Source organism: Ammodytes marinus (genome assembly GCF_949987685.1).
Source record: "Ammodytes marinus genome assembly, chromosome: 23".
Classification (NCBI taxonomy): Eukaryota; Metazoa; Chordata; class Actinopteri; order Uranoscopiformes; family Ammodytidae; genus Ammodytes; species Ammodytes marinus.
In genome coordinates this window covers 1,311,743-1,332,577 of record NC_137227.1, presented here as the reverse complement: position 1 = coordinate 1,332,577, position 20,835 = coordinate 1,311,743, and the positions used below count along the sequence as shown (strand labels likewise).

At 41.6% G+C, this 20,835-nt stretch overlaps 2 protein-coding genes across 4 annotated transcripts in view; both read right to left on the bottom strand.

Moving 5' to 3' along the window:
• Positions 1-5,493, bottom strand: part of LOC307269185 (RNA-binding protein with multiple splicing-like) — a 43,327-nt gene extending 37,834 nt beyond the window's left edge. For all 3 annotated transcript variants that reach the window (XM_080052038.1, XM_080052040.1, XM_080052039.1), the window contains exon 1: positions 5,035-5,493. In XM_080052038.1, coding sequence (XP_079908164.1) covers positions 5,035-5,103 — 69 coding nt within the window. In that variant the 5' untranslated portion in view covers positions 5,104-5,493. The remainder of the gene's footprint in view (positions 1-5,034) is intronic.
• Positions 5,494-17,212: 11,719 nt separating this feature from the next.
• LOC307269085 (dynactin subunit 6-like) lies at positions 17,213-19,479 on the bottom strand (the record flags this gene model as incomplete). Its single annotated transcript, XM_080051915.1, has 7 exons — positions 17,213-17,445; positions 17,560-17,702; positions 18,402-18,449; positions 18,712-18,800; positions 18,906-19,011; positions 19,151-19,215; positions 19,445-19,479. 7 exons carry the CDS (start codon positions 19,477-19,479, stop codon positions 17,347-17,349), a joined length of 585 nt encoding a protein of 194 aa, XP_079908041.1. The 3' UTR covers positions 17,213-17,346.
• Between the last annotated feature and the right edge of the window lie 1,356 nt (positions 19,480-20,835).

The following is a 20,835-nucleotide window of genomic DNA, read 5'->3' as shown; positions in this document are numbered from 1 at the left end:
TGTTGTCAAAATCAGTGAATATCTCCTTACGATCTGTCCGTACTGTTTATGCAGCCTACGCAGGATAAAAAATCCAGTGTTAAAACACAGCCTAGGCTCTGTAAACTGGTATGTAAACAAAGGGTATGTAAAAGAAGGGGGCCCACAATAGCTAGCAACATGCCCGTTTACAGGGCCTAGATTGTTTATTAACACTGGATTTGTTTTTAGCGCACATAGAGTCGGACAGGTAGTGCATGCTGTGTTTTTGACAAAAAGTGATGCTGACAACAGGCATTCTCAAGAATCACTGACTCCATCTTTAATGTACATTCAGGCTATATCCGTTTTTTTTTATATGATATTGAAAATACTTAATCCGCTGCATATCTCTATTGGTAACCAACAGTCTGAGAGATTCTTCTTATCCCTTTCACCGTATCATTGGCCACTTCACCCTCTGAGGAGCCCTCTGTGGCGTTTCACGTCACCGTGTATTAGCGTATCTGCGTGCCCTTTTCATAGATACAGTAACATGCACAAGTCCAGACCACGCACATGCCCGCGCCACCGCACCGCCGACTGCTTTGGCGCCCCATGTACCTCGCTCTATGGAAAAGGTCATACTCGCCAGCTGACCTGCTATCTGAAGAGGACCCTGATGGATACACCCCAAAGCAGGCCAGGCACAATTCAATTACACCCCAGGGAGATACGCCACATCGGCTGAACTCCACTCCAGTGATATTCTGTTTCTCTACGGGGCACTCGTAAAGATCCACTTACATGTTTACAGTCAGTACCAGAAGGAACAACAGATATTTGTTGGGAAGGTTATAGTATACCCTATGAATATTACTATCAAGTTAGGATTTCAAGTCAACAACGAAAGGGTAGATACTCTTGTGTTCGCTCATTTGTCACAAATCAGGTGCGATTAAGAAGCTGGACCTCCTAGGTTGAGCAGGCTGGGCAGCGCTCCACTTAAATAAACAGGAGTTAGCTTGAGGGGAAATTGACAGTGAGGAGGTAAAAGGCCAAAGCTTAGTCTGGTGACTCTGGTTAGCCATGATTCCTTCCTTCCCCTGTACTCACAACCTGTACAGCAAGTCTTCACCTTTGCCCCTCTTAAGCCATCAATCCTTCTCTACACTCTGCCATCCATTAACACAAGACTGACCTACAAATAATGTGAAATAAAAGATTTGTTTTCAGTACAGATTAAAACCATGTGTTTCTTTTATGTCACTGAATTTATTGTTTAATCAGTAAAAAAGTAAGAAAATAGTCAAAATGTCCAAATCCAAAACAGAAAGATATTCAATTATTTTTTGATATTTCAGATATGCAGTACATCCTTCCATTTAAAAAGCGATTCTGGAGATGCTTGTTGTCAAAATCAGTGAATATCTCCTCATGATCCGCTACCTGTCTGCACTGTGTGCGTGCTGAAAAGACAATCCAGTGTTAATACAAAGCCTCTGTAAACTAGCATTTTGCAAGGTGTGCCCCCTTTGTTTACAGAGCCTAGGCTGTGTATTAACACCTGATTTATTTTCAGTGCACACACAGTACGAAGGGTATTTTGACAGATTACTAGCTGACTCACCTTTAAGGGACCTGAACAGAGTCCCATCTTTGACATTCTTTACTTCATAGATGACACATTTGGGCAGCAAATAAGAAATTGTCCTTTATCTCAATAATTTCGCTCAACTTTTGGGAAACTGGGGCTTCTTCCTTCGCTGCATGTTACCTTCCTGATCACAACACTGAACACAAACAACTTTAGAATGTATCACCTCTCATCCGCCATAATGAATATACTTTACTTTACAGTAAGGAATGAACAAAACATTGAAAAAAACAAGAGCAACTGTTCCATCCCGAACAACTCCGATTCACTTTATGGAAAGTCCAATCTATTCTAAAATGAACCCGTCCAGGTCTTTTTGACCATACAAGGCCTGGAAACCACAGCTGGCCCCAAATGCGTCCCTTGACATTCAGTGTATCAAGAGACTGTATGCTGGGGTCCAACTGCATCAGTGGCCCCACCGAGTGCCACATGTGAGAGCATCCAGAACACCTGATAATAAGGCTTATCTAACCAGGCTCTTGAGATTAGATGCTGAAACCTGCATACCTCGCCTGCAAACAGCACCATGTTTGGCAAGCGCCGGTCCACACAGAAGACAAACATTAGGCATCGACAAAGGCTTTGGTGTGCAGTGATGATGATGATGTGCTTGTGAGCTTGAGCAATGAAGCAAGGCATGAGAAGCCAAGCTCACTACATGGCGCTTTAGTGGTGCGAATCAGTGATCTATTGAGTTGCATACTACACTGTGCAGGAAGGCGGTGTGTAGGGTAATGGGGGGGCGCACTGCTGCTCAGCATGTGAGAGTCATACCAGCAGGCCTTGTTAAACTTTGGCTCCCATAAGGTCATAGTTTATGGTTGGTTTAGTGTTGTTAAGCAAAAAGCCAATTTTACATTTAGTGCTTTTGTCATCGTGTCATCCTTGTGATCTTCGTGAATGAGATCTGCATGAAAGAAAATACTTTAAAGACTTCAACATAAAGTTGAGCGTGTCAAATTGGTCACTCGATTGTCAAAACAGTAGTTTGCATTGTTGGTTTCTAATCAACTCTATGAGAACAGAATGAACTTTATAGTGTTCATGAATGATGTGGAAAAAGCGCACGTCATACTTCATGCATATAGGAATTAGTCAGAGAGTTCTTAGTCTGGTCGTGTGTGTCACTGTGTTTCTCTATTACTATGCACACCTGCCTTCTACAGTGTGTGCTCCTTCCCATGTGTGCTCGTATTTGCAATTGTCAATGTGTGTGTGTGTGTGTGTGTGTGTGTGTGTGTGTGTGTGTGTGTGTGTGTGTGTGTGTGTGTGTGTGTGTGTGTGTGTGTGTGTGTGTGTGTGTGTGTGTGTGTGTGTGTGTGTGTGTGTGTGTGTGTGTGTGTGCGCGTGCGTGCATGCGTGTGTGTGTGTGTGTGTGGGACAATCTCCCTGATAGCTGCTGCTCACCTGCATACAACAGGCATCATTACACAGAAGATAAAGTGGTGCTGTCTAACCTTACATTAATTCACGAGAGCGACTTCAAGTCCCTGGCCCCGTCTGGATGACTTCCAAACCTTTTCCACAACCATTATATTCCTCTGGCCGCCGCTGCTCTGTCTGTCCCCTTCCGTCTGCCTTTCACACCAGACCTCTCTTTGTGGAGGTCGCAGAATGATGTGAGGCTGATCTTTAATAGTAGTATGCTAGTTCAGAGATTTATTTATCAAATAAAGCAGAGCTGCTGCTGCTTCAACTAATGACGATTCTATATCATTCTACATCACAGTTTCCCCCAGAAACCCAATATATCGCTTTCAGATTGCATACAACCCACCCATAAATCAATTTTTATTTTTTTGTACTATGGCATTAAAAGCTGGCGCTGCCAATCTAATTTGAGCACATCTTCTGCCAATTGATCAATAATGTCAGCTCTAAAAACAAAACAAAACAAAAGCTATAATCTTTATGTATGAGTAGGTAATTAGAAATTATTCAAATAGCTTTCTTGTTATGGTTTTGTGCTCTTTGGTTAACATGATGAGAACGGATTTATTAAGCAAATCAGGTCAGTCCTTCAGTCTTTACCTCATCTGTGTATAACTCACTGCAGCCAGTAAGTAACCACCGACACTGGAGTGGACCAAATATGGTATTACATCAGACCGGGGTATGTTTGGCTCTTGGGTTACAAAATGACGAACAGCACACTGAGCCTTAATCAAATTGCTCCAAGAGAAATATCTAGTATAATCTGATATACCTTTGCTTACATCACGAAGCTGCGGATGTGTGTGTGTGTGTGTGTGTGTGTGTGTGTGTGTGTGTGTGTGTGTGTGTGTGTGTGTGTGTGTGTGTGTGTGTGTGTGGAGCTCTGAAATAAAAGCTCGGAAAGAGACACTTCTGTGCCAAAGAAAATCCCCCCATGCAAAGGGAGCACCAATACAAACTTATTTAGCGAGAAGGAAATGTGACGGATCCACATTGTGCAATGTTTACAGAGGAGAAGAAAAACAAGGTGAAACGGGTTGCTATCATCCAGCAAAAAAAACTATTTAATTTTCACCCGAAACTAAATGGATTCCCTCAAATTGTTCGGGACAAACAACAATCCGCTGTGTTAAGATGTAATTAAAACATGTAAGTTGAGAGGCTACACTCTTGCTCAACTGTAATACAGTGGCTTGTATGTAGAGAGTTATTGCCTACATGTTGCAGCAGCACTTATTTGAAAACGTATTCGCCCCTGTGGCTGTGATTTGTGACTTCCCTTCACTACTTGCGTTTCAGTGTTGTGTGAAGACAAGCTTTATGGTACAGTAAGCAAGAACCAACAATTGACTTTGTTGGAGAAGCTATCATTATATAGGCTACCAAATACCCTGGCTTCAGAGATATTTAGGAACTCAATAGTAGAGACGTATCACTAGGCTATTTGTTTAAAGTGTTTGATAAAGTAAAATGACATGGTAGGCAAGAAAAATGAAGAGGAAGAGAGATAGGCTAATAGGTCTATTTGTTAGGCTATGTTTTTTTAAAGGATAGGCCTACTAGCTAATGACAGGTGCATAATTAATTAAGTTAAAGAATGATACCTATACTGCCGTTAGAAAATAATAAATGTTGTGAGTGCACCCTTTAGTAGCCTAGGATCTGTCTAAAAATTTGACAGCAAGACTAGCAACTTTTTCGAGATAGAAACTCGGTTTTATCAAAGGAAATGCCACAACAACAACAACAACAAATGACACATTAGGAAAATAATTCAATAATATTAGTTATATAAAGTAGGGAAAGGTATAAACACGCTTCAAGCGCTACGGCTTGAGCAAGTATCGCTTCATGAAGATGTTGTTATGGGTCAAGCGCAGCAGTCCGGACCTGTTTTAAATTAAAACCCGGCCAGCTGTGTGAGTAGGTAGGCTATAGGACAGGATAGGATATGAAAATACAGGATAGGCTCCATTACATACCTCCTCTTCGTGGTTGGTGGTGAATTCAGTCTGCTCGGGTTCCTTCTCCATTAGTTTGTTGTTATTCATGGTGAGCCGGACTCTTTTCTCCTCGCGTTCACTGGGACTGTCTCCTTCTTCCTCCTCCGTCTTTCGTTTCTTCCTCGCTGGGTTCTTCACTTCCTCCAGGACCCAGATGTTTCAGCCCTCCCGATATATACGATCTCTGCTCCCGACAGACAAGAGTCCGCGTGCGGCCGCTGTCCTAGTAATGACCTGCGCGAGTTTACTGGATTGGCAACATCAATGACCGAAGAGATGTAGGCAATTTTTTTTTCTCTTAACAAAAGGAGCGATATAGTGGGGAGTCAACTGTGGGTGTAATTGTTTTTGTGTGGGGAGATATTCCTCAGCATTCCCTGGAAAGCTTGTCCGGGGGCTCTTCTCTCTTTGCTGTTCCCCAAAATGAAATAGAGTAAATGTTTCACTGGACTGCGCCGTAGGCAAACTTCTCTCCTCATCTCCGCGTGAGCGAGGGCGGGGTTTAGGGTGGGGTAAAGCCAGTGTGGGATGCGCCGTCTCCTGGGCTCTGTTCAGTCTTTACGGCTCTGACAAGTTTTATCAAGTGTTGTGCTGAGAGCATACAGTGGAAAAAATCAGTGCCAGTCATTGATCGCCTTTTGGACCAGCTGCATGTTATTTTAGTCACGGTAACATTCCTGCAACATTATTAGACCCGCAGCCTGGTGTCTAGTGGCTTTATAAGGTTATTTGTTTCCCATGTGTTATTAGGCTATTTCTTTGCTTTTATTTTCCTATATAGGTTAGGGCTACAAATAGGCCTAGCATAGGCCTATATATTATAATGAGTCTTATAATAGACAAAACTAAGTCTGATCAGACACTCTATTTCCTACCTGCTATCCTATTGTTATGTGGATTTTTTATATTTTATTTAAGCAAATTAAATGTTCAATAATAGTTAATGAATTCATGCAAACCATTTCGACATTGACACTGTCAGGTACACGATGCCTGTGGGCCTATGGTGAATCCTTTATGTGGGTGTACTTATTGTTGGCTTTAATAGTGACATTTAAGACTAAGCATCTGAAAACTGACTAACTAAGTTAGTTAGTTCTGGAACCTTCAATAGGCGCCTGATGCCAGGTCCATAGCCCAAAACATTGCATTTACATACAATCTGAATGCAAATGTATTCCGATTGCATGCACCCCCACCTCCTCTGTGTTCACATAGCGTTTAAAGAGCCTATTCTTTGTATTAACACCAGATTCTTTTCAGCACGCATACGGACAGGTAGCGGATCGTAAGGAGATATTCACTGATTCTGATAAAAAAGTCATCTCAAAAATCGACGACTCCACCTCTAACCTAGTATGATATTTTCCACTTATGGTTTATTTTAATGAGAACAATGGAGGTATGGCTCTGGAAAGTAATCTGTCACTGAGTTTTTTGTTTGTTTTACCTATATGCTTCTGAAGAGTCACTCATTCTTAAGGACTTAACCTGTTAACTGCTTAACCTTTGACCCAGCTGCTTTACATATGGCCGGTCATAAAGACATCTTTTACCATGCACACTCACTCAGTCAGGAGGAGTTAAAGTTCTCTTGGTTGTCATTGATGCCCTAACCCCTTTGAAATGTAGCACTCAGCAACATCCATCATCTGTAATGGCACACAGGGCAGTAGAACGCAAACAATAATCAACCTGGCTGCTAAATACATTTCAAGTGGCTCTTTGTTTTTGTGGTGTATGCCAATATCTCAACTCAGACATCACAGATACTACAGCCCATTTTTCTCCATAGATTCACAATGACCGTGGCAGGGCTGTGCACAGAGACGGAGACAACACCTGAAATTTTCTCAAGATTTTTTACATATGATAATACTAATCCACTGTGAGCTACAGTATATATGATGTATGACCTTTGATTGGGAAACAGCCAGACCCTGTGGCTATGGAAGTGTATGTCTCATTAACAGAGGGGATGAGCAAGCACTAAAAAAGTTTGCTGCCACGCCTATTATTGTCTATATAGCACAAGGTGCAAACAAGCTTTAAACGCAGCAATCGGGCGACAACGCAGCCTTGAATGCCCCCTCCCCTTTTCAAAACATTTATTTTGAGCAACCACTTCACTTTGTATCCTCCCGATGTTTGAAGAGCTGACAGTTTGAGCTCAGTATGAGTGGAGACTTTGACTATATGTCGCGTGACATCTATTGCACAGGACAGAAACTCGCATTTTATGACAAGCCGGTGCAGAAAATAAAATGGAGCGGAATCTTGCTGAACTTGCACCTCACAAAAGCAAACGGAAGAAGGGAAAAAAACAGTCATCGCGGATCGGTCGCAGAGATTTCTTTCTCTTTCCTTTTCCCCCCAGATCGTGTCTTTATCAATGACACACACTGCATCTGAAACATACACAATGAAGAAGAAGAAGGGGGGAATGGCAGCAGGATGGGTTTCTTTTTATGCTGATGAGACGGCGTTTGGGGATAAGGGGAGGGTCTCCCAGTCTTCCAAGCAGATACAAATGGAAATGTTCCCCGTGCTGCTCAACACCCCTGTATCAAAGCTTCCTGCTGGAGCCAGGGGAGCTGGGAGGGAGGAGAGAGGAGAGGAGTTGTCCCAGCTGTGTTTGACAGGTCTTAGGGCTGACTGAGCTGTGTGGTCTGATGCTCTCTCTCTCTCTCTCTCTCTCTCTCTCTCTCACACACACACACACACACACACACACACACACACACACACACACACACACACACACACACACACACACACACACACACAGAGAAGGGGGTGGGGGTGGGACTCACACACACACACACACACACACACACACACACACAGAGAAGGGGGTGGGGGTGGGACTCACACACACACACACACACACACAGAAGGGGGTGGGGGTGGGACGGTCTGGTCACAGTGTCCCAGGCAACATGTCAGCAAGCTTTGACGTGGCCAAGCCTTACAGTACATGAAGACATCCTTGTTGTCTTACTGAGAGACAGAGGTTTCTTTTAAAGATAATGGCTGAACTAACTGGTCGAGAAAGCATGTGTTATTTTTTGTTTGAGTGGAAAGGGAGACAAAGGAGAGAACAGAAAGGAATGTTTTTTAGCATTTGGGGAAATACACCCCTTTGCTTAAGACAAGAGAGTTAAAGGCGGGGTCAGCCTATTGGAAAACACTTGTCAAAATCTCTTTTTGTCAAAATCAGTGAATATCATAAACTGGTATGTAAACAAAGGGGTACGCCAACAGAGTAGGTCCACGATAGCTAGTTAGCAGGCCAATTTACAGAGCCCAGGCTGTGTATTAACACTGGATATTTTTTCAGTGCACAAACATTATGTACAGGTAGCTTATCATGAGGAGATATTTACTGATTTGGACAAAAAGTGATATTGACAACAATCACCAACTCCAACTTTAAATGAGAAGATCAGTATATATACCATGCTAAATGAAGATACAGCCATGTTGTTTAAGCTAGCGTACAATAGCCTTTTCCTATCTTTTTGTAGCTAAAAAAACACAGAAAATTCCTGCTGGGGAATGTTCTATGGGTTGTGTTCACACCTAATATTCAGCTTCTTTGTGAGTTGGATCCATTGTTTCATTTTCCAGGTGGTGTGGTTCCTGTTCACAAAAGGAAAACTCAAATCGACTATACTTATAAACGAAAAGTCATGTGCACGGAAATGCTGTTGATTTCTTGTTCAGACAGTTTATTTTCATGCTGGTCTTAATGTGGAGCACATATTGTAAAAGCCAGAGTCTATTAAATGTAGTGCCATAAGGTGGCGTTTTTATTGATTGAATGGTTATCGTTTAGTTTATTAGGATGCCGTGGATACCTGTCATTATATGGTCAATTGTTAAATATTTTAAACTATAACAGTGCAGAAATCCCACTTGTACACTGACTTTTGAAGCTAGCCTTAGCTACTGCTCTCAACAATCGCCACTACTTTCCTCCACCTACCAGCCCATGTTACAATATCAGCAGACTTTAAAGAGCACCTATTATGCTATTTCAACTTTTATGACCTATAAACGTTGTTATAATGATTTAAAGTCATGTTTAACCATACTAAAATGTCAAATAATGACTTACATGCATTTAGACGTATTCCCTGCTGACCGTCTGGGGTGGCGGTGCAGAGCGCTAACTAGGAACGCCGGTCGTGATCCACTTGTTCAAATTTCCGGGATCTATCTACGTAAAACAATCTGGATTTTCCATGTATGGTAATGCTGCAACGTGCTCAGGCACGCTCCGGCCATGCCCCCACCTGCCTGCTCAAATCTGCCCGTGTGCTGCTGAAAGTGTTCCGGAAGGTAACCAACCACAACGGAGTGGGGTTGGCAGGAGGGGGGCGAGGGGGCGGAGAAGGACGAAGCCGAGTGTTGACAGAGAATGCTGAAAGCGGCCAGATGAGAGGAAGAGTTTCCCGAAAATCAACATAGTTTTTTGTGCTGTGATTTGTGTCAGGTTGCTCTATAGGAGTCTTTAAGGGACACCGAATATGTGCGTGTGCTCAGACAAAATGTGCTAAATAAATTAATAACACGTGCATTGAGTGAAAAGCAGACCAGAGTCTGACTGTTTAGTATTCACCAGAGTCTGGGACTGCATTCAAACCAAATGAACAGCACTAGTTCAGCCTTACTAAAACAAGGCTGGTATGAATGTGACCTTAGATTCTATCAGTCTGAACTGAAGATATCCCTAAAGGCCAGGACACACCGGTCCGACTACCCGAAAATGGAGACTGCCGATTCAGGCAGCTCCAGTCTTCCCGTCGCGGCCAAAAAAGTGCCAAGAACACACCGAGCCGACTGCTGACTTTCCGTACGCTCTGCGCTTGCGCGGGACGTAATGTCTCCGTAACAGCAGGCGGCGCTAATCTGTATTGAGGCCCAAAAAAAGCCGGAAGCCGGAAATGATGGGAAAGCTCTCTAGACCATAAACATAGATAGAAATACGTATTTATATTTATGGACCATAAAGAGCACCATTTTTAGCAGAGAGTGTCGAGCATGGTGTCGAGCAGTCAACAAGGGTTGATGCATGTGAGTACTCGCTGAACGAAACAAACAAACACATTAAAACAATGGCTAGCTGTTGTTAGCTGTTTGTGCTACCCGCCTCACTTCCGGGCTTCACTGATTCGCTAGCCCTCCACCAATCAAATTGCCCCAACTGAAAGACTGCCCGCCTACAAGCCCGACTACATCTACGACGACCGATTTCACGGCACACACCAAACAGATTTGTGTCCCCGCCCCCTCCAGACTCTCGGACGGCGATTATCGGGCCGGTGTGTCCGGGCCTTAAAGCCTCTCATGACAGTGAGACAGCAAATACTATGTTTGTCTCTGTCTCCTGTAAGCCCATTGGAAGCAGTCAGGATTATAACCTCTAGCGGTTGGCACTTTTGGCAGACAATTTAAACAAATGTCCACCTGTTGGGTATTTACTGCCCTCCAAAATACATTGGCCAACTTAATACTTTTAGGGCTGACTTCCTCTGACTATAGAACTCTAGCGTAGCGTAGCAACATCAAGGCATTAACAACCCATAAAACTGGCATTAACAACCCATAAAAGTGTCTGAAACCGAGGTGCTTGTTGGTGGATTTACTTTACCTATATGTACAAAGCCAGATTAGGTGTTTTGCCACTGTAAATTGTTGCATAACTGTTTTCTTATTTCATATTACAAGAACCTTTGCTGAAAACAAAAACAGGTTTGAAGAGTGAGACAGCAATCCGATTATTTGGATGTCATCTTGTGGATCAGTGACTCATGGCTAAAAGGCCAGCTTGATGTGAGCACCACAACAAGAATCTGTCATGACACAACGCCGATGTATCGACGAGTGGTGGATCCTCCAGCTAGGACCCCTGTGGTTCCTGCCATCCACTGACTCATAGATGATGTGTTGTCTTGTCTCGTTCTACTTTTCACTTTTTTCTTGACATTCCTGCAACTCAGAGTCCAAGAAAACTCTATGATCTATAATACTGTTACTAACTTCCTCCAATGCAAGCAGAGGGGAAGAGAGAGACGGAGCAGTTACAATCCATCTCCAGGTCATCTGTAGAAACAAGCAGGTCTGCCTGTCCGTAAGACCTGACAGCAGCTCTGGGTTTTTCACAGCAACACACTTCAGCCTTTTTGAGTGATGCGTGGTAAGTGGCTATGGTTTGGGCTCGGAGCCAGGCCATTCCATTCCTGTGACTTACTGATACACAGTGTTCCTCCTGCTAAGTGCCCTTTGAATTCATTCTAAGATCTCCAATGGGCAATCTGTGGTCAAATTGAGCCGTTTTAATTAGCCCACGAGGTCTAAGGTTAAGGTTGCTTAGTCTTTTTCACTGGCTTCTTCTTCACAACCAAATCTGGTTTTACTCAACCTCAGTGTGAGATAGAAATCACATTAAATTACAGTAACAGCTGTTTTTTTAGGTTTCTTTTTAATTGTCTATTGTATGTTCTCTTTTCTTTTCTTTCATGATGGGCTCTGCATCCATTGACTTTCCTGGATGCCATTTTCTGCAATAAATGATTCTAGATTGTTACAAGCCTTGCAGCTATCAGCAGGTGTGGCTGTGCTTGCAATGTACTTACAGCTGCTGATTAGCACTGATGACAAGCTGAAGTAAATTGAAAAGTTTGGACAATGAAGGGGGACACAATTTCAGTCAGGACCAAAGTGGAATGACAGACTGATATTGTCATCCTTAAAGCATGACTAAATAATTAAAGGTGAAGTCAGCGATGTATTTATGTTAATATTAGGGCTGTCAAGCGATTAAAAAATCAATCTAATTAATTACAGGCTGTGATTAATGAATCTAAATGAATCGCATACTTTTATGACACTTTTATACCTGTTTATAAACAGCTGTATAGCCTGCTAGTACAGTTTGTTTATCTCTCTCTCTCTCGCTCTCCGTCTCTCGTAACTTCTGTCTCCACAACAGACAGCGCTGCACTGCCACAGATGCCTATGCCGATTATTTCACCATCGTCGTACTTATAGGCAAACATATTGACACACACACACATACACACACACACACACACACACACACACACACACACACACACGGGGCGGGTGTCTGTTTACGCGGGAGACGAGACAGCTAGCAAACAAAATTGAGACACACGGAGGAAGATTGAGAGATACTTTTGAACCTACATTGTTGCACCCACTAAATCAATAATGCACAGACACTGCGAAGAATAAAGTAAGATGTCTTCCTACCTTCATGCTTATTTGCCCGAAGCATCCCATAAACCGTCCATAGAGCCCTCGGCCCCGCCCTATCCCCCTTTCACCCGTGCGGGCTGTGTATGCAAGCTACAGGTGCAGCTCGGTGCAGCTGCGCACCACTTTTGCACCGGGTCAAAGGGCATTATAGAAGTGTGATTAATCTGCGTTAATTTTTTTAATCGCGTTAATTTCGATTAATTAATCACAGAAAAATTAACGCGTTAATTTGACAGCCCTAGTTAATATAAGTGTTAATTCGCTCTTTATTCATACAGTGATCACTTACATAGTGTGCTTGTTTCATGAAGCCGATCTCTCAGGCATGTAATCGGCTAATACACTTTTCTGGGATCCCGAAACTGATATCCAATCAGAAGAGAGAACGCTACAAACCGGCAACCGTCTCACTGCCGGTGCACGCGCAGAGCGACAGATGAGTGAGTGTGTATGTGCCTACAATGGCGGAGCAGGTAAAAAATCCTTCCCAATGTCTGTTTTGATGGTTTTTATCATGTTTCATCACACTTACTTATCTGAGATGATGCTAGATAACTCGCTGCTTGAAGACCGCAGTGCATTAATGTGGTGACGTAGGGACGAGGGAGGGGACTGCTAACTGCAGTAACTGACAGGAAGTTAGCTAAACTGACCATTCCGCTTACTGAACCTTTAAGCAAAAGCAAAGCAGAAAATCAGTAAAGTTGCCCCTGTTTCATCACTACGACATTGTGCCCCCCTCCCCCCTCCCTGAGTTTAGTGTCTTTGTATCAGCGAACACAGTGTGTGATGCTCTGCCTGCCGTCAATCAACAAACACCCACAGAAAGATATGCAAGCCTCTGCCAGGAAAGAAATACCTCAAGAACGTGTCACCTTACAAGCTTAAGTGTCTTTTTATGTGGAGTGTCTTTGTTAACTGGCAGAGTGGAAAAGCGTAAGTTAAAAAAAGGTAAGTTTCATATATTAAAAATGTATTTGTGCAAAATTATAGCTATAAAAAATAACACAGAAATAAATATATCCATACATGAGCTTCTGTAAAACTGACTGAAGAAGAGCTATAGATGCGGTCTGATAGCAGACCTACCCTGCGTTACAATCCCCATACTTCCCTTCTATTTAGTATTGTATAAAAAAATATAAGGATTTCCCAGTACATGTGGTCGGATGCAGCATGCTGAAAAATACCCAAAGTACATGCTTTCAGGATTTTTAAAGTGGAAAACAGCATGCTTTTTGGGCGATTGTGACCCACTGCGCACTGGAAGTTAGGTGACATCGACTGAGCAGCAATGCGATGGATACATAAGCAAGAGGCAAGTTCAAGGTGCGATCTTGTGATAAAATAAATAAGTTAAAAGGTCTCCAAGTTGTATGCCTACTGCATGCAAACTATACTTTTTATGATCAACTGTAGTATTTAGAATAGCAAAAAAGTAAGAGAATACAATTTGGAACGCAGGGCAACTTTCTGTCCTCTCATTTATTGTAAGACAGTAAGGCAGTTGTGTCATGAAACAGACACACATGAAAGAGGCAGTCTGTGTCAATAGACTAGAATGTACTATAAGCTTTCATGGTTCGGTAGGCAGAGTAGAGCACACAGACGACGCTAAGTGTGTCTCCTATAGGCTTGTATTCCTAAATGTTGACACAAGTCTATGTAATGGACTGTAATGTTCCTTTTGAATGCTGTTGAGTGGCTCTAAAATGTCTTCAAAGCAGGTCAAAAGGAAGTACATTAAGTTATATCTTCTATTTTGTTGGGCAGTGAAACCAATAAAAAGTTAAACTAAAACCCGGCCCCTCGAGGTCTCTGTCTTTCGCATCACCTTTAATCCTGAACAATGTGTGTGTGTGTGTGTGTGTGTGTGTGTGTGTGTGTGTGTGTGTGTGTGTGTGTGTGTGTGTGTGTGTGTCAAGTCAACTTTATTGTCAATGTCTGCGGTATGTTCCAGACATACAGAGGAATCAAAAAAATAAGTTTTTATCCGACCCGCACCGTGGGTACAATACACCATAACAATAAATACATTCTAAATACTTCAAAAAGTTAAGGCAAAACCAACATTACAATATGTACAATATACAATAAACTAAATCAATTGAAGCTGTACAATAGAACAGTGTGCAGACTGAGTATAAATAGATACATGTAAAAAGCACTGAATCATTAGGATTCCATAGATATTAGATGGTTTGATTCCCATGGCAAAAGTCGTTGAGATATTGAATTCTGGACCAACCAAGCAACATTACCATGCCACTACTATTACTAGCACGGCTTAAAAGGCACGAACGTCCAGTGATGCGGGGTCCCTGTTGTGATTAAATTAATTATTTCTGTGCGGTTTGTGATGGGAATCACTGCAGCCTATAGGTCACATTTCACTTTTCAAAGGTAGAGTGGACCTGGATGCAAAGGTCAGCTGTCAGAAAGGCTTTATCCTCTCAAACCAACTGGCGGCCTGTTGGACCATGACTGACTGCGCAGGACTAATACACACAGACTTCAGGTGCATCATGTGCTGCTGAGAACACTGACCACAGTGCATCCAAAGGCAAGGAGTTAATGTTCTTTTCTAATTTTCCTTATAAAGTCATAGCTTGATAGGGTTTTTTTTAAAAGGCTGAAGCATGCACAGGTAAATGTAGGGATTTTTAGCTATGTATTCTTTCATCATATAGTATTAATAAAAGGTCCAACGTGTACATTAAGGTGTTTATTTGACTAAACCTTGTCTTTTTGAATCTGTATATTTCTCCTATACAACAGCCATTATCTCAACATTAGTTTTTTATATTCTGAACCAAATATTGACCTATTCACCTGCAGTGTTCCTGATGATGAGAGTTAACTTGAGATTCCCTCACATCTTCACAGCGACCTCCTCAGTATCCATTGCTTTATTACACACTAAAATCTCATGCTTTATTTTTTTGTTTTGTTTACATGGATATTATTGACGCTTCAAAGAACACTTCATATTGCAGCAAAGGCCATATATATGTTGACCCAAAATAATCCTTTGAAGAGATTAGCCTACCTACTGTGGCTTTAACAAATGAGTGGAAGCTGATTTTGGGTTTTACAACAGTAGGCTAGCCTACAGTAAGGGGAGAGTTATAAATAACTGCTTCCAAATATAGGACATCATTTGAACTTCCTCTCAAATTCCTGCCATGAGTTGCTATCATCAGAGCCATTTGGACTCTCTAGAAAAAACCACCGCAGATTAACAGGCCACACTTGCCCAGCCCACCACCCCACTTGTCACTCTGCACAATCGCTCAACTGTGCCCCAGCATCTGTCTCCCTTGTCATATTAAAGTAAACTGACGCTTTTGGCAACACTCCAAACTAAAAAACGATGGTATGGAACGGAGGGAGAGTGAGAACGGGAAAGGAGGCTGGACGAAGCCCGGCCGCACTCCGCCGCTGAAATAATTAGCCCTGAGTTGATGTGGGACTCCACCGTGACACGTTGAAATGAGTATTGGCAGTGTGCGACACCAGCTGTGGGCCTACGGGGAGCTGATGCCGTCCTGTGCAGCGAGCGAGCATGACACAAACCCGCTAAACCCTGAAGAGCTGGAGCAAGCGGCCTTGAGCTGGTTAGCCATGGGGGTTTAACGGAAAAGCATCTGTTAAATGTGACATCTGAACTTTTTATGTCAGGTGCGTTAAGGCAGTGGGCCAGGGTGCCTGACACACACACACACACACATACACACACACACACACACATACCATCGAAACACCCAAATCTACGCAGATGGGAGCACCAGAGTGGGGGGTGCGGACATGAGGTGGTGAGGGTGGGGGGCACAAGGGATTATTCAGCCCCCCCCGCAGCAGAAATGCAAGTTGCAACCACGCCCGTGTCAATTACAAGAAAGCAGCAGGTATTGTGTGGAATTCCCACTGTACCCAGGGCACCAATTTGGCAACCCCTGGTGGGAAGGCTGGCAAACCACTACTACATGTAAGATGAGGACTAGTACCACAGCCATGTTATCTGATTGCTTCGCAATTGAAATTTTAAGAAAAAGAACAATAGAAGAATTATACATTCACAGGCGGACTTGCCATTAGGCCCCATAAAATGGCTCAACTTTTTGGTTAAAAAAATTAATGTAACTTTTCACTAAATTGTGTCTTACATCTTGTGATATGATCATTGTGAATGATGGAGACACAGAAATAATTCATATAGTTCAATGTGAGTATGAATTGAAAATGAATCTTACCGTGTTTATAACAAACACATTTGATTGCATACTGTACAAAGTATGCATCTGTGTACTGTTGGACAAATTGTACTTTCATGCTTTGATTTTGAAACTTGAAAAGTTTAAGAAAATAAGTAACACAGAGGTCATTCCTAGATTTTTTTTTTGGGAAAAGGTAGAGGAGAAAGGATGTGGAAGGCCCCATCCCCAAAATGACTATCATGCTCCCGTAAACTTGCACATTTTAGCCCATGAACGCGATTTTATGACTATTTGTAGAAACAGACAATACAGATATTTTTAGATTAATTATTAATAAATGGATATTTTGTATCACATGATGAAACAAGCCTTGATAGCAGACAGAGGAGAGTCGTGTACAAACATTTGCTCAATAGTGCCTCCTTCTGGTAAATGAATGTAGAAAATATAAAGGAAAACAAGTTAAATTATCAGAATTTTTATTGCAACATCTATATTCAGATAATTATAAATATATGCAATTGATTAACATAAAAATTGCACTGGAAATGTTCAAAATTCACAATATATCTGTAGTTGAGAAATTGATCTGAAAGCAAAAGGAATGTATGTAGAGACCTCAGGTAACAACACTAAGGTTTTTAGGTGCAAGTTGAAGGAAATGTGTCAGTGTCTGGTGTGTGTGTGTGTGTGTGTGTGTGTGTGTGTGTGTGTGTGTGTGTGTGTGTGTGTGTGTGTGTGTGTGTGTGTGTGTGCTGACTGCTTGGGGTTGGATCTGGCTGCATCTTTAGTTCCTCACAGGTGTGCCGTTGCCTTTGGCCGTCTTCTTCAGGTGGTGATAGTTGGGCAGGATTTTCATGAGGAAGTCGAGCTGTAGCGTCTGAGGCTTCAAAATTTAAAAAAAAAAAATAAAATTAAAATCAGTCTGTGGTTACACAAAAGGAAAATGGCACGCAAGCTGACAAGACATAGCGACTCATCAGGTGGAGATGTGACCCACCTGTGGCTTCTCACTCTGCACGCGCCTGATGCAGCTTGAGCCATACACCACTGTGTTCTCTGGCACCACCTCACACGTGTTGACCTGGCAGCATGCGCCGATGATGCACCCACTGGTCACCATCACGTTCCTGCCAAGATCACCTAGGGATTTAAAGGTGGAGTCAGTGATGTCTGGAGAACGCTTGTTGTCAGAAATCACTTTTGATCAAATCAGTGAATATCTCCTCACAATGAATACAAACCTGTTTTTAATACAGAGCCTAGGCTCTGTAAACTGGTATGTAAACAGAGGGTATGTAAACATATGGGGGGCCCACCGCGGCCAACGACTTGGCTGTGTATTAGCACCAGATATTTTTTCAGCTCACACACTGTACAGACAGGTAGCGAATTGAGAGGAGATATTCACTAATTTTGGCACAAGCATTCTCCAAAATCACTGACTCCAGCTTTAATAGAGCATAAAGATGTATTTTCTTACAAAATACACTGAAGGAATATAGCCATTATGGTTGGGGAATACGATATTCTGTATCCCTTTGATATCTCCGGGTATTTTAGACATGTGTGTGCAATGCTGCAAATCAAAGAGCAGGCCTTCTTAACAGCAATACTATATTTTTATGAAAATGATTTCTGCATCAATGTGAATGTACTGTACCTTCTTTAGTCAGGAATTGAATTCGCTTTATTGGCCAACTGTTCCTGATACGGTTTCCAAATGTATTCTACTATGTCATGATCAAAACAGAGATAATAAAATGGCATAAACCCCAATAGAAGATGGTATCAATGTTGCACACTGGTAATAGGGATTCAGTCAGCGACTACAGCACTTACCTTTGGACTCGATCACATTGTTGTCACCAATTTTCAAAGCTTGAGAGACTGAGGCAGAACCATTAAGGATTTAAACACAGTAAATTGTCACTGATATAAGCTGAAATTCATCGAACCTATAACATTTTGCTATCATAAGGATCATTTGAATTCAAGAAATAGTGACAATGATGTGTAGGTTGCTCCCTGGTGGACAAACTATTAATTGGGATCCCTGTTTTTTTCCAATAACCTCAAATGCATCCTTGGTATTTTTTTCGCTTTTATAAACATAATGTTGTCAATAACATGTGTCTATTGTAAAGGATACCACATCCAACTTCAAACACATTATTGGTCCCGATTGTCATGGTTTTTGGCTCAACTCCTTCTGTGTCCGGCATGATGTTTTCTGGATAACTACAAAAGAAAAACACATAGGCTAGCTAGACAAAATGAGATGAACAAGATGAAAGTGTAATAATCAAATTGGGAAATGATGTTGTAATACAGACTGCAGCCTACCTGTTAATGATAAGCGCCTGCTCTTCTATCAGATTCCCCTCTCCAATGATAATGGGCCCGGCCTCTGCTATGATCCGTGCTTTGGGGTGGACAACTGTTCTAGCACCTATATACAAAATGTGTTTTTTAAATTGAAAAAGCCTAATGAAAAATAATAATCTTTTGCTCAGAAGGTGGATAAAGACAAAATGTATAGGCCTACATTTGGCTCTTAATGTAAAGTTCAAAGCATATTCTCATCTCACCAATGGTCACATCTCCTCTTATTTCACTCTCAACACACACGACGGCTCCAGCTGCAATTTTAGCACTGCGAGAACACAGAGATCACATGTTCTTATCAAGATCAATGATGCACAGTAGCCATAAAAGCTGCACCACAGGCGGATAATTATTGTCTACCAGACCTATAAATAGCGTATAAAGGACGCCTTACATTTTCAGGATTACAAAAGCTAAAATGGCATTTTCTTTATATCACAATAGGAGCTAAACGACTTCAAAAGATATCCGGTCGTGTAAAAGATGAACGCTTCTACCTTTTCTGTGCCATGATTTGCTTTGCGTCTGACATCCTTCTTGCGAAGATTGAATACATCTGTCGATAATCGATTGTCCCTCCTGGTTCAGGGCTGGAGCTTAGCGATTGATTGAGTCAGTCTGAAAGCAGCCAGTCTGACCCTCTGCTGCCCTCTACAGGATGTGTGAAGATATTGCAATGGCAAGATGATATTTTGAATATAAATCCACCATTAAGTCACTGTGTGTATATTACATTAAGTACTTTCTCTAACGTTTTCTCCAACTGTATTTTTCCATCCATAGTATTTTTCCACACAAAAAGTGTTCCTATTTGGCCTTTATTTTCCTACCACATATCAAACTAGGCCTTATTAAATAAATTATGTTGAATCGAAGTTTAAGAGAAATATAGAGCTACGGACTGTAACATAACATAGGTTTGTGATTTTGTTTGTTAGTTTATTTGTGTTTAAAGCGAGTATTGTAGGATATTCACATAGGCTAGTAATAATAAATTGAAGGCCTATCAATGAATGGGAACAGATGGAGCCGTAGGATCTGCCGTAGTCAGTTACATTACTGTAGGCTTAGACTGTTTAAGGAAATTATCTTTATTTATATATTTTTTCAATATTCCTCCACACGTGTGTGTATATTTGTGGCAGTGGGTTTAACGTTTACAAAAAATACATTTAAAAAAGTTTATTTTCGTCAAAGGATGATCAAATTAACCTGTACCAGTTATTAACTGTGATTTAGGTTGTTGCTGATTCTGGTTGCAAAACCTCGTTCAAACCAGCTCTTTGTATCCAATGCTTTCGATCCTAAATGAGATTTTGCAGGGATGGTGTCAAGTCAACCAGATTTTAATGTGATCAAACAGGAAATTGAATTAAGTCCTTTTTCAGAATAAAATAAACGTTGAAACGTGTGAAAATGATACATGTATTCGCCTTCCACTTGTTATACATTGCAGATTAATTATGAGTTCCTTCAAAAGTTCAAATGTTTGGTATACTCTGTTGAAAAAAATTAATAAAATGGTCTCCCCCCAGAAGGTGGAATAATATGAGATTGTTTTTTTTTTTAATTCTTATTATATTCTATAACTGTTGTTCAGAGGTAGCCAATCTTTGTCTATTTCTGGTCTTTCACTCATCTGCATGGTTGAACCATTGTGCTTATTTTTCTTCTCATGTACAAAACATTAAAAATAATAATAATAACACCTATTTGTAAAGAGGACTTTCGATAACCTACAGTAAAATATCGTTCAGTAAACCTCTTGGCCATATGAATGCACCGAATCAAGCTTTTGTGGAAGTAATTCCAAACTTTTGAATGTAATTTTAAACAATCCCCACTGTTGAGTTGCACATGGCTGCATCAATAATCAGAATCCAATAAT